The 13,098-nt window shown below is 35.6% G+C and overlaps 1 protein-coding gene across 1 annotated transcript in view; it reads right to left on the bottom strand.

Annotated features, from left to right (window-relative positions):
- Positions 1-1,781: 1,781 nt before the first annotated feature.
- The window catches only part of CGNL1 (cingulin like 1), a 55,781-nt gene continuing 44,464 nt past the window's right edge, over positions 1,782-13,098 (bottom strand). Inside the window, 5 exon segments of the mRNA XM_039390111.1 lie at positions 1,782-3,989; positions 4,626-4,789; positions 5,511-5,619; positions 6,175-6,299; positions 7,394-7,477. Coding sequence (XP_039246045.1) covers positions 3,842-3,989; positions 4,626-4,789; positions 5,511-5,619; positions 6,175-6,299; positions 7,394-7,477 — 630 coding nt within the window. The 3' untranslated portion in view covers positions 1,782-3,841.

The raw sequence follows: 13,098 nt of genomic DNA, 5'->3' as shown, positions 1-13,098 counted from the left end.
TCTTTTGGCAAAGTCTTTGAACATTTTGCAGTTGGTAGAAATTAAGCAGCTGAAATGCGTAGCTCTACTCACAGGATAGGAAGCTCCAGTAAGCTAAAAGAATCAACATCTAATTACTAAAATATGCTGTGTGATCCAGGAAAGGCTTAAAAGCTATTGCACTGTGTAGCTCACTCTGCAAAGCACACAGCTGGTCTGTAAAAAATAAGGAAAACACATGGCTTCTGGAACAGTTTAGAAAATTATCTGTAAATCAGAACAGATTATTTAATCAGGAAATGGGAAAGAATCAAGTTGAGAAGAAAGAGGATAAATCAGAGGAATACACAGATTAGTCAACAATTTATAGTCTATTCACCAAGAGACTACATTGTGAGGGGGGAACCTGTGTGGTGATTAAACAATAAAAAGCACAGTGCTGAACTAATGAGGTATTTGCATATATAGGGCTTTCCTTAAATGAAGAGCAGGGAAGCAGGTAGGGGACAGCAAGAAGACAACAACTTTTCCTTTTCTGTTTTTCCTCCGGGCACTAACAAAAGATATGATGTCTGAAAGACCTTAATGCTTTTATGAATAGGGATGCTTACCAAACTCAAGGGCATTAAAATGCATTATTATGATGAATATCCTTAATTTCATTACTTGGACAGTGAGCGAAGAGTCTATGGAGGACAGCAGGATTTTGTTCACTCGATTGTTTAACATTCATATATTTTGCATTGTATAGCAATTGCCATGGAAAGATCTTGGAGCACTTGCCCAATGCTGGTGTTTTAAAACATCAAAACACTCTTGGAGAAGTTAACTTGTATTCTCTTATCTACAAAAGAAGGCTCAGGAAACCAAGGCCATTAATTCCATAGAGGACAAAAAGTTCATTGTTCACTGCAGATTAATGAGAGAGAAGCATCCACTATAAAAGTCATCAGGTTAGGCTTATAGAAAACGTGATTTAGCTTGGGTCTGTTTGTTTAAGAGATATTATAGTACCATGGAAGAAATCTGAAGGACTCTACAGCTCAGAATTCAAGCCACGTCTCTGTAATCCACCAGAAACTTTGATGTTTATACAAACTTCTGGGGACTGGATGTCTCACAGCCATGTTTCCTTACATATTCTCCCTCTTGCTTCCTTTTATGGGTCAAGAGCTTCTTCTGAAATTCATTCAAAAACAGATTACCTGAAAATATCAGGAAAATTTTTCTAAACTAAACCTTGACTTAAGATGAGTTTTGATAAAAATAAATAGGAGATGAACAAATCAGATGTCCTTAAACTACTATCAATCTTGTTTGTGGCAATCAAGATGATTTTGCCATCCCCAAAGCCAGCATGTATCGGGAAACAGAGCTACCAACTGGTTTGTGAATGAGTTGAAATACTGAGTGTCTTAAGATTTTCTTTGATTTTAGTCATATGATTTGAGACTCTAAAGAGGAAATGCCATTTCCAAGTCTAAATGAACAAACTGAAGATGAGTTTTTTCTGAAAAAACGGGTGGGGAGGGATGTGTAACAAGAAAGGTCTCTCCCAGTAAGAGTCTGCAAATAAACAATCTGTCTCTCTCCTTCTAAGCTCAGATGAGGAGTCTTCTAGATGTTACACCTGCCACCTCTTTACAAGTTACAAAGAAAGCAGCCATCCAAAGAGAAGAAAATGCAGAAACTTGTTCAGAGCATCAGTATTTCCTGGGTAATTATTTTCTTGTTATTTTTTAAACACATTCATCTTCTATATGAAATTCGATTGTCATATCAAGCTATATGCACACACAAGGTAGAACTGAGAGAGCTGACTGTTTATTTTAAGTGAATTTTAGTTTACAGTTTAGTGTAACTGGAGGTAGATGCAATATTAAGTGATTTTCTTCCAGTGGTTTGAAATAAGAGTCATCTATGAACATTGTAGGATAAAGTTCTGGGGGCTGGAATCAGTTGTTTAAAGATAAGTCTACATAAACATGCAAATAAAACAAGAACATGTAAATCACAGGACGTTCTCTGATGATTGTCAGTACAGTGTAGTGCAGGTCTTCTTGGACAAAAGGCTGTTTCAGTGTTGTCAAAACAGTAAAGCTACTGCAAAAAACACACGTTGTTTGCTACTTGAACACATACAAAATACAGAGACAGTATTACAACTACGCCGTTCATATTATTTCCCATATAATTCAAATGATCAAACTCAAGTTGAAGGGAATTCCATGGCAAAAGAGTCTGTGATCTGCTATGCACGAATACATTTCTGATCCCGCAGGCAGGAGTTTCCTTCCACGTAAGTGCATGAAAAGGGATCCTGCCATTGTCAGGAGTTTTGCCCTAACCCAGTCTATCAGCCTCACTTTCAGAGCTGTTAAATTTGCTCTCTTCAGTGGATTCCTTTGTGGGAATACTGGAGGCTCCCAGTGACTTCAGTTCAAAGTATTTTTTACAATTACACTATTTCTTGACTGAATCAGTGAAGAAGTGCTCACTAACCTGCTCACTAACCTGTGACAAATACTAAAAAATGGACAAGACCTAACTATTGTAGTAGTGCCCCTTCCTTAGAATCCTAGATTTGCAAAGGAGCAAAACCAGTCTAGTGTGATATAAGTGGCAAAAAAAATATTTTTAGCAACAAAATGGAAAATGTTTATAAAATAAAATCTTCAATGCTCTTTCTTTTAAAATTCCCACAAAGTTTGTTGAATAGATGGATTGCCCAAAATACTTCTGTAAACTGAAATACTAATATATATCTGCAAATATGACCACACACTGCAATATATCACAAATAGATGCTCAATAAAAACCAGGTTACATGTTTTGTGTTTCCCTGGTGCAATTTCTTGCAAGCAAGCATAAAATTTTGGTATCAATTACTGAACAGATTTAAACATGTATTTAATTCAAAGACCACAACTAATTTTACTGAAACGAGGGGGACTCTTTAAAAACTTGAAGATAAGACTGTCCCAATGTCCTCAAATCAGCAGGCTGCTGATTTAACATTCTGCCTCTGGTAGGACTGACTTCCTTTCAGGAAATGAAAGATACCAAGTAATAACTGACATCATTCTCACCCTTCCCTACGAAGAACAGAAAGCCTCCCAAATGAAGTTGATGAGGAAGTTGCAGGCAGGCCTCTCTCATCATGCAGACGTGCTGGTCCTTTTAAAGTCAACAGGCAGGATTAACATTTGACCTCTAATATACAGAACATACAATAAAACTTGCACTGGTTTTTAAAATGTACTTCCTGGCCCAGGAACTGTGAATCTGCTCTGTAATGCACAAAAAGTATTCATTTTCATTTGTTTTCCTCTTACTGAAAACTCAAATATAGCATTCAATATAAATTTAAGGACTTTACATATCAAACTGATTTATATAATATTAGAAACTTTACAAAATAGTACTAAAGTAGTCAATAAAAAGATCAAGTTTAAAATATTTACATTTTATACATCATTTCCCCCTACTTACAATTATTAAATAATCTTCTGTGGTTTCCTTAATTTTAGGGAAAAGCTTTTAATAACTAAAAACTAATTTTGAATTACTTTCAAATGGCTTTTTACTTAAACAGAATTTTAGCAAAATCCCATTTCCAATATGAAACATTATCCCTGTGTTTTCAGTAGCTGTTATATACATCTTGTGTTTTATAGCTGTTTTATAAAGCAATCCTATAATAAACAGTGGAGATCTAAATAAGAAAATGGCACAGTATGGATGGAAACATTATATTCCCAACTCTTAAATCCCTTTATGTCATTTGGCTTCTAGAACATCCAGATTCTTGATAATTTATGTTATTCTTCCAGTACTTTCAAGGAATTACATCATTACTTATTTAGATTTTTGTGTCATCATCTTTTGAAAAGTTATTTCCTGAAGGTACTTCACAGAGACTGTCACCATCTGTGCTGAAATCATCATCATCATCGTCGTCGTCATCATCATCAGAATCAGCCAACACTTTACTTGGTGACTTCTTCAGTCTACTAAAACAAAAATACAGATCTTTGCTATTAAAACAGCACATCTACATGCACAACATTTATACAAAGCTTAAAACATCGACTGGTAGGATTTATGTTTTTAAAGGATGCCAAAGAAACTTGTGCTTCAACAGGGATAGTTTTTCATGGAGTACACCTTACATGAAAGGAACGTGCAAGAGTGTGAAGAGCAAGCAACCACATTTTCAAGCCCCTCTAACTAAAGGGACAGACAGGGGAAACCAAAAACTTTGCACACTGGGATGTTCAAAGACAGCTAAGGAAAACTAACACAGGATAACTGTACACCTCAGCCACTAGCAGGAAATTTTTATTACTACAAACAATACCAGTGTCAAGTCCCACATTTTTTCCATTTTATATGCCCTGCCTCAATGACTTTATTCAGCAGGGAGACCCTGGAAATGTTGGGACACCTAGAGCACACTAGAAAGAGTCAGAGAACATCTGCAGAGAAAGGAAATGCAGAAGAGTTTCACAGGTCTGTGTCTTAAACTCTGCCTGCTTACAACAAATGTGTAGAGGAAGCCCTCAGTTTATGGACTACAGGAGCAAGAGGTCAAACTTGTGAGGGGTGGTGTGATACACAACTGTAGGTCTGACAAGCCATCCTACCTTAACTCTTTCTTTGCAGTGTTCAGCTGTCCTTGCAACTGTTCATTTATGTCCAGTTGCTCTTCAAGTTCTCTCTGAAGTTTCTTTTTCGCGCTCTCCAATCTATCTATTTCTTCTTCAGCTTCTTCCACTTGACGTTTCATTGCTTTCAAACGCAAACTCAACTGAAATATTTACATGTCAGCTGATTAGAGGACTGTTTTAATTAAAGGAATTTTATTCTTCCAGCATCTATGAGAGGGAGAATAAAGATAAAACTGTGCCAGTGTAGTGACACTGTAATCCTCTGCTTCAGAAATATCTGAAAGTCAGCATTAGACTTCAAGAGAAATGATGGGATACCATTTTTTTTCTTAAAGATAATCTTAACAGATGTCTGCAATTTGAAACAAACTGTTCATTCTCTGGGCAGAACATTACTGTTTGACTCACGGGCTGAAACAAGTCAAGTTTTAAGCAAGGAATCAACAAAGACCATAGGAATGGTAGAGCATATTGGTATTAGAACATCAATGTATGCTTAATACTTATAGCCTATATTTAACAGTAAACAACTTGTTTCTTTAAACAAAATGTTATAGTGGCAAAACAGAACATATTATTTGTTGGTGTATTTATAGGATCAATTACTGTCTGTTATCTGCTTTATATCTTAAAATAATTATAGCATTGCTTCTACAAGTGCTTTCTTTTCCTAATTTCCAAAATTAATAACCATTTAGTACCAGACAAAAGCACATGATGACAACGGCAACTGCGAATCTCACTCAGTGGGAGTTCACAAACAACAGAGTAATCAGCATCTACCTACATTCTTCTCATCTCTCTTATACATGATGATTTATGTTAGTAGGATTAGTATCAGATATTGGCATATTAGTCTACCTGGTCCTTCTGATCAGTCAGTGACAGATGTTCATCATCTACTTGCAACATTAACTCCTTCACTTTTCTCTCAAGTCTGCGGTTACTTAGTTGGAAATTTGCTCTATCCCTAGAAAACAAACAAACAAAAGACATGTTTGTTAAAAAGGAACTGAAATACTTCCAATCATGATATAATTCCTTAGCAATCTTCTAAGAATCAAATAACTACTAATGGTTGGTCCCTACTTTGATTTACTGATTCCATGCAACATATTAAGAACTTTGTTCAAAAGTATGAAGGACTAAGTAGAATTTCTTCTGTCACCAGAGCAACATTTAGAAACAAAAATTAGAGACAAGATTAGAGAATGAAGTGAACATGCAAGCAGAAGTGTTATAATACAGTTAATATTTCTAAGTCTATGACTGATATTAGCCATTGATAAGACAAGGAGCTATGGAACCACGTTACAGTGCCCACTTTTAAATTTATAAGACAACTTCTACTGTGCTTTCAGTCAAAAAGAAAATTTGCAATGCTTTTATGAAACAGTAACCATTTTAATTTTGTGCTTGTGAGGAAAAAAAAATTTCAAGTTAATTGTAATAGAGACTTAATATTAGCAAGAGGACATAATAAAAACATAAACACACATGTTTTGATCTTAACAACTAGTTTCACCTTTCCTCATTTGCAAGTCGCTCTTCCAGCTCTGTGATCCTTGCTTCCATTTGAGCAACAAGTCCCTCTTTACTGGACCGGTAAGAACCCTCCAGGTGAAGGATTCGGCTCTTCAGGTCTTTGTTCTAGGGTTGGAACACACTTGATTACTACTTATATACTCCAATTAACACATATCACCTTAACAAAAAATTAATTTCTTCAGGAAAACATAAGGTGATCACTATATTTTTAGTTCAGTAAACGTGGAAAAAGAATGTGAGATTTTACAGTTTACTACAAACAGATTTTCTATGACTGTGCCTTATCAAAAAGAATTTAGTGTTCAGCTTCAGTTAGGTTTTAAGATTAAATGGAGCCTTGAATTTCAGAGAGTTGCAAGCCCCTTCCAACAGTATTTTTTAATATGCCAATTTTTTTTTCAAATACTCTGTCAGATCTGTCTTATGCTCCACACAATTCTTTTGTCAAATTCTGTGTTCTTCTGTAACTCCCTGGTGTATGGCTACAACAAGCAGACAAAGAAATTACATCCAATATCGTTTTACTCTATCAAAGTACACCTACTACATAAATAGTTTGAAAAAGATTTGTAAAAGCAGAGGTTTTTGCTCAGATTCACACTTCCATTTTTCTGAGGCCCGGTAATTTAGGTTTTCAATGAGGACCTAATGAAAGAGTTGCCAGGAAAAAAAAAAAAAAAAAGGCAAAAAAAGAGTAACATGAGAAATAGAAAATAAAGCTCTTTGTTACAGAACTTCAAACCATGAATTCAGGTTTCAAAAAGGACTATGATAAAAAAGCCAGAACTAAAGTATAAGAATGTACCTAGTATATACCAGTAGGTGGCATTCTTTTTTCTCAAACGATTTGAGATTAATTTCACATAACCTAAGGCACCAAATTAGGTGTGTGGTAAAAATATGTTCTCTAAATTCCCACTACAATCTGTTTTACATTCTTGTGCTTGTCAACAATACTATGACTTGCTAAGATAGCTTTCCTCTGGATCTCAGCTAAGGGCCACGATAGTAATCCTGCTTTCAAAGATCACTGAGCTGCAGAAAACTTCTCTACTCCTATGGGAGAAAACGCTCAACTAAAATCACAATTGCTTGAAATTGTATCTCCAACAGTGTTCCAGAAACACAGTTAAGACTTTACAGACTTTACAGCTCTTCTGAAAGCGGTCAAAGGATTTACAGCCAGATATAGTCACCTGTCTTTCCAACGAAATTTTGTCACACTCCAAGTCTTGCTTTATAGCTCTTTCCTGAAGCAGCTCTGTCCTCATTTGTTCAATCTATCATAGAAAGAAAAGAGAAATTTTAATAAAAGATTTCATTTACATTTATCTATATGATACTTTGTGTATGTATATATATAATGTAGGCATACCTAAGCAATGAGAAGAAATGCCCTTTCTCAGAATTCAAGACATCCACATGATTTCAGATGAGCTTTACAGTTACAATCTTGAACAAAATTTTCCACTTCAGGGAGTTGATGTTATTCCCAGTACTTACCCTAGGCATTTTACAGTCACAGTGGATATTGTTGATGTTCAATATACATGTTCTGGAGCAAGGAACCGAACTCTAAACTGCTGCACGAGAGATATAGCATGTGGCAGGACAGAGTTCTGCATCACATCAGACTTCAAACACCTTTCACAAGTGTTGTCTCCACACTTAAATCTGAACCTCTGAAATGACATCTTACCTTTAAGCTGCTGACTAGTCTAAATAAAGTTTCACTTTATTAAACACAAACTTGTAGCTGCAGAGAAGTGCCCAGAACTCAGTGAAACACTCTACAGACAATTGTAGTTTACTATATGAATGAGAACAGTAAAATCTCTTTTTCAACAGACTCTGTTGCATAATGGACATGAACATTTCTCCCCTCCTCTGATCAGTGTTATGTCTGTCATACTGGGAGCACCAACTTCTAAGTTTGGGGAAGGGGATGTTTTTGCCTGTCTTGTTAAAAAACAACTTTTGCTCCAGTTTCTGTAAATATTTCAGTTGCATATTCAATAACCACAAGAAAGATGTTAAAAACTACCTGATCCATCCAGAGTCAATGTAAGAATGCAGCATGAGTTTGTTTCATCTCACTATTGGACTTGACCGGAAAAAAAATATTAAATTTGAGGCTCAAAGAGAAACTCTCAACTGCTCAACAGCTGCTACTGAAACTTTAGAGCTGAAGGAAAAATCTGCAGTGCTGAAATACTTCTGTTGCCTCTCATTTCCGCTGAGACCCTCGAGTCTTCACAAAGACCCTCAAGTCCTTGCAGGCACAGCAAATGTTACCACAGCGTTTGTGCTATTTCCTGCACAGTGTTTATGATGCTGAATCACCTGGGGAACACAGTGAACATCTCTGCCAATCACTGTACCTGCAAAAACACTGATAAAGATTGCAGTGGCCACAGCATTCTTCCCTGCTCTACATCAGCTACATATGAACTTGCATAAACACACCATCCCAGCTAGGCAGCTCTAAGTTACACATTTATCTCAGTAAAGGTCTTACCAAAGTCATTGGGAATTCTTGCATTAAAAAAAAAATCCAAAAGCAATGCTAAGAATGTGAAGGTCAAAAAAGTGCAGCACATCAAAATTTACCTTAGGCCTTTTTTTTAACCACATTATAATATTAAAAGATATATTTTTAGTTAATCACGTGTTTAAAGGAAATAATTTACACTGTTTCTGTAGCTTTGAAATTAATATATGAATACAAACCACAGTAGCAATGCATGCAGTTGCATATGTTATGTCACACTATGGTTTCAGAAGAGTAGAAGGCATTTCTGAAAACTAAGGTCAGAACAGCTACTAGAATACAAATGTTAGCTCATGGCTGTGTTCTCAACAGCCAGGTAATTTCTCAAAAGCTCTCACTGTCACACAGAAAGCTAATAATCACAAAATTTTATACATTATATAGTAAAATTTTATTTTATATGTTAAAATATTATTTTATAGACACAAATTAAAATCACGCATTTGTACAATGGCTGCATTTATTCATTAAATAGGTGAAAAAAATTTATAATGTGAGGGATTACCTAGAATTTATTCTGCTGTAATTGCTTTAGCCATCAAGACAGACACAGAAAGAAATAAAGCAAAATTTGTGGTAAAATGAATGACTAATTAAAAATGTAACTGCTAACTGAAGAAAGGGGTTTTGTTTTATGTAGGAACTTGCTTAATGGACCACTCCAAAGTTCCACTGTGCTCAAAGGCTGTGACAAATTTGTGCAACCTTCCCAAGATTCAAATTAAGGAATTATTTAGAGGACAATTATTATATTTCCAAGATGGCTGCTACTGTTGTTGGACACCTCTTGGTAAACACAACCTCACAGAATAATAGGAGAGAGAAAAAGTGCTGTATGTGATCAGGCTCAGACAGCTACGTGCAAATATATACGGGAGGTTGTAAAAAGAGAAGGACAGCAGGACACAATTCTTGCTGTTTTCACTTATCTCCTCCCATTTTTTCAATAGTAGACTCATAATTAACAGGCACAAAGCAAAAAAAAAGCAGCTGTCTGCCAAAATGTGCTCAGTCTCACTTATTTCCCAGCAGTGAGAAGAACACACCAGTGTCACAGTACATACTCCATGTACACACCATGTAGAACTCTGCTTCATGTTCTACCTTTCCTGTATCTAATATATTTTAATTACAATAAAAGAACAAACTATTTCTGCAGCTTAAATTATCACAGCTGGATTTGAAGAATGCTAACAACAAAAAAAATGAGAAAAACAACAGTATCAGATTTTAGAAAGCTTTATCAGACATACCAGCATTTTGTGCCAGCTTTAGGATTAGAAGCAGCTGTTGAGTTCATTATTAGAGAAAGCAATTTGATTTCTAATAATGTTTTAGATGCTGTCACTATTGTTTACCATCTTGCACTAGGTTTACAGCCTATGTTTCTTAATTCCTAAGTAAAGTAATATACATATATATATGTATATATATGTGTGTGTGTGCCTATATAGACACCTACATACACAGTTTCCAAGTATGTGACCAAAACCCCCAATGTTTAACAAACAAGTTAAAGCCAAACAAACCCCTTTGATACTTCATAATTGAAAAGTAGCCTTCATATCCACATTTTCACTTGCTTGCTTCCCACACCTGGAGCCAGCTCAAGAGCAGGTATACAGCTCTCCATTGGGAACACTTCACCAAAAGGAAGTGAACGATGCAGTCAGCACAATTTTATCCTTTCTCATTTATTGTAAAGTTATCATGAAAACTAATTAGTCCCTTTTTCACACTTATTGGAAACAACTCTGAAGTTAATAGACTCATGTTTGCATTTTCACAGAATACAGGAACTGATGAAGGAACGTTAAGCACTTTTCAATTATGTTAGCAAAAACAAAATGGCAAGAGGCACTTCATTTCTCTTGTTTGTAGGAAAAGAATCCATCATGTAGTAAAATGTGTCCTGTCCCTGCTCACTTTTGACTCAAAGAGCAGCTGAGCACTCAGGCTTTCCATATGTGTGTGTGTGTGTTGATCATTTTGGTCTTTCTACAGTTACTAATACCTTATCATTTTAAAACTAATAGGATATGACCCACTTTTCCCTGTTTCCACTTTGCTGTGGAACCTCCTGAGAATGCAGAGGAGATGAGAACAGTGTCTCATGCAACCATCCAGATTCAAAAGGGTGTTTAAATTAAAAAAGAATAACATTTTGTGGTAAATGAAATGTGAACTGTTAGTCCTGCCAATGTTTATTCGAACATTCAGCTTTATGTAAAATAGAAGAGGTTGTATAAATTTGTTTTTACTGGAAATTTGAGTATTATAGTTCATTATTGGTATGCTAAAATAACACATTTATAATAATAATTTGAAAAATGTACAGAAATACAGATATTACCAAAACAAATCCATTATAGTTTCTCATGTCATTATAAATGCTTAGCAGACCCTGAAATACTCTTTAGTAATTTGACTACTTAGTCATTCTGGCATAAAATCAAAACAAAGCAACCTTTGTAACTCATGTGTGAAATGAGAAACTCCAGACCTCAAAATAAACACATTTTTTACCCATTATGTAACATTTTGGTCACCAAACTGTATTTTTGGTTTCCATTCAGTTAGCAAATTAACTTACTATAGTTGTAGTGCAGCTGTAACTAAAGTTCTTTTATCCCAGGTTTACAAGACAGGCACAGACTCCAGTATTAAAGGCTTCCTGATTTAACAATGGCATAACCCCATATTATGATGGTCCTTTACATTCTACTTCACCCACTGCCTTGGGCTCTGTACAATATCAGTGCAACAATAGCAAAAAGTCTGTATCAGAGTCAAACAGAATCTCAGTAACCTGAGTCCAAACAAAGCAGTGATGGTGCCTCGGTGCTTCAAGGATGTGTGAAAAGAAAGCTGAGCTCTAACTCACTTTAAATTCCCCAGCTGCCTCAGTGGAACACACAATTGCATCAAAAAGGCACAGAAACTAAGATTTTACTTTCTGTTCTCCCTCTGAAGCTAAAGCTATTCAAAAGAATGTCTGCAGTTCTTTTTTTTTTTTTCTGGAGAAAGAAAGAGAAATGAAAACAGATTATTGTTGTGCCTCAATGTTAATTGTCTCCTGGACTTCTAGGAAATTCCTGTGAGCTCTAGCACTTCATGCAGAGTTACATGAAGTTCATGTAGCAGTAAACATGCTGTAATGAGTTATGCAGCAGTTTCACATCTTTCAGAATGCACAACTAAGGCAAGGAACATTGTCTAGACCATGATATTCCAAGGCAGACACATCACTGTATTCCTTTTCGTGAACTAATAAAAAACTTGCATAATCCTGACTACTCAGCCATAGGTGCTCTGGCTACTTCTGCAGTAATCAGGCCCTATACTCTACTTTTCTGGTTTATTATAAATCTTTGTTACAAGACCTATAATTCCTATGTCAGTTCTTTCAGAAATCTCAAATAATACTAATAAGGATCTCCTAATTCTCTTAACACTTAGTGATTTCCAACTCAAAGGTCTCATCTGCAATACCCTCCCTCTATTTCACCCCACCTGCACATTCACTGGCCTTACAGAAGACAGAAGCAAAATATTTCTTTATTTGAATATAAAGGAATATATATATATATATTTGAGGGCATACCTGGTGTACTTTTTATCTTGATTGAGGCCTCATCATACAATCTCCACAACTTCTCTACTTATACAGTCAAAATCCTTTTTGTTACTTGTTTGAATTACTATGATAGTTGCTGAGCTAAGTGAGACCTATCACTTTATCTTCACATTTTCTGCCCCATTAGACACAACCTCATTAATAAATCCTTCTTCCCTTCTTTCTGGACTATTGAACATAACATTTCTGGAACAAAAGGTTGATGTTTTTATGTGGAAAATGCTTTCCAACTATCTTACCTTCAATATACCTTAATCAGTTTTTACACTTGTAATGAAAACAAAGCTCTCTCTCTGGTCTAGCATCCTCAGTTCAGCTGATTTCACTCATTAATTCCACAGTTTCCTAAGCTCCTCCTCCTTCTTTGAAATCAAGACTCTATTATGCTGAATTACTTACCAGTAAGAGTAAAATCATGATCTTTCAATTTAAAAGACTCTTCACAACAGCCTTTCTCTGACAGCCTCAGCACCAAAACTGAGCCTGAAACAGCATCATCTCTGCATGCATCAATGATTACCTGATGAAGCTCATCAAGAATATTAGAGTATGATAATAGTCTTCAGGCTTTATATACATTCTGTGTCTGTTTTCCAATTAGGAAAACATGAAAAAATTGGTCTGTGATGACGTGAAGGAGCATATTTACTTGTAATGGGAACTTGGGGGTTTTGGGTTTTCATACTCTTTTTAAGTATAGCAGATAAGTCCTA

This window comes from Pipra filicauda, unplaced genomic scaffold (genome assembly GCF_003945595.2).
Source record: "Pipra filicauda isolate LSUMZ 115617 unplaced genomic scaffold, ASM394559v2 scaffold7_size6619720_pilon, whole genome shotgun sequence".
NCBI lineage: Eukaryota > Metazoa > Chordata > Aves > Passeriformes > Pipridae > Pipra > Pipra filicauda.
Note: the sequence above shows the minus strand (reverse complement) of the source record. Positions and strands in the feature narration are given on the sequence as shown.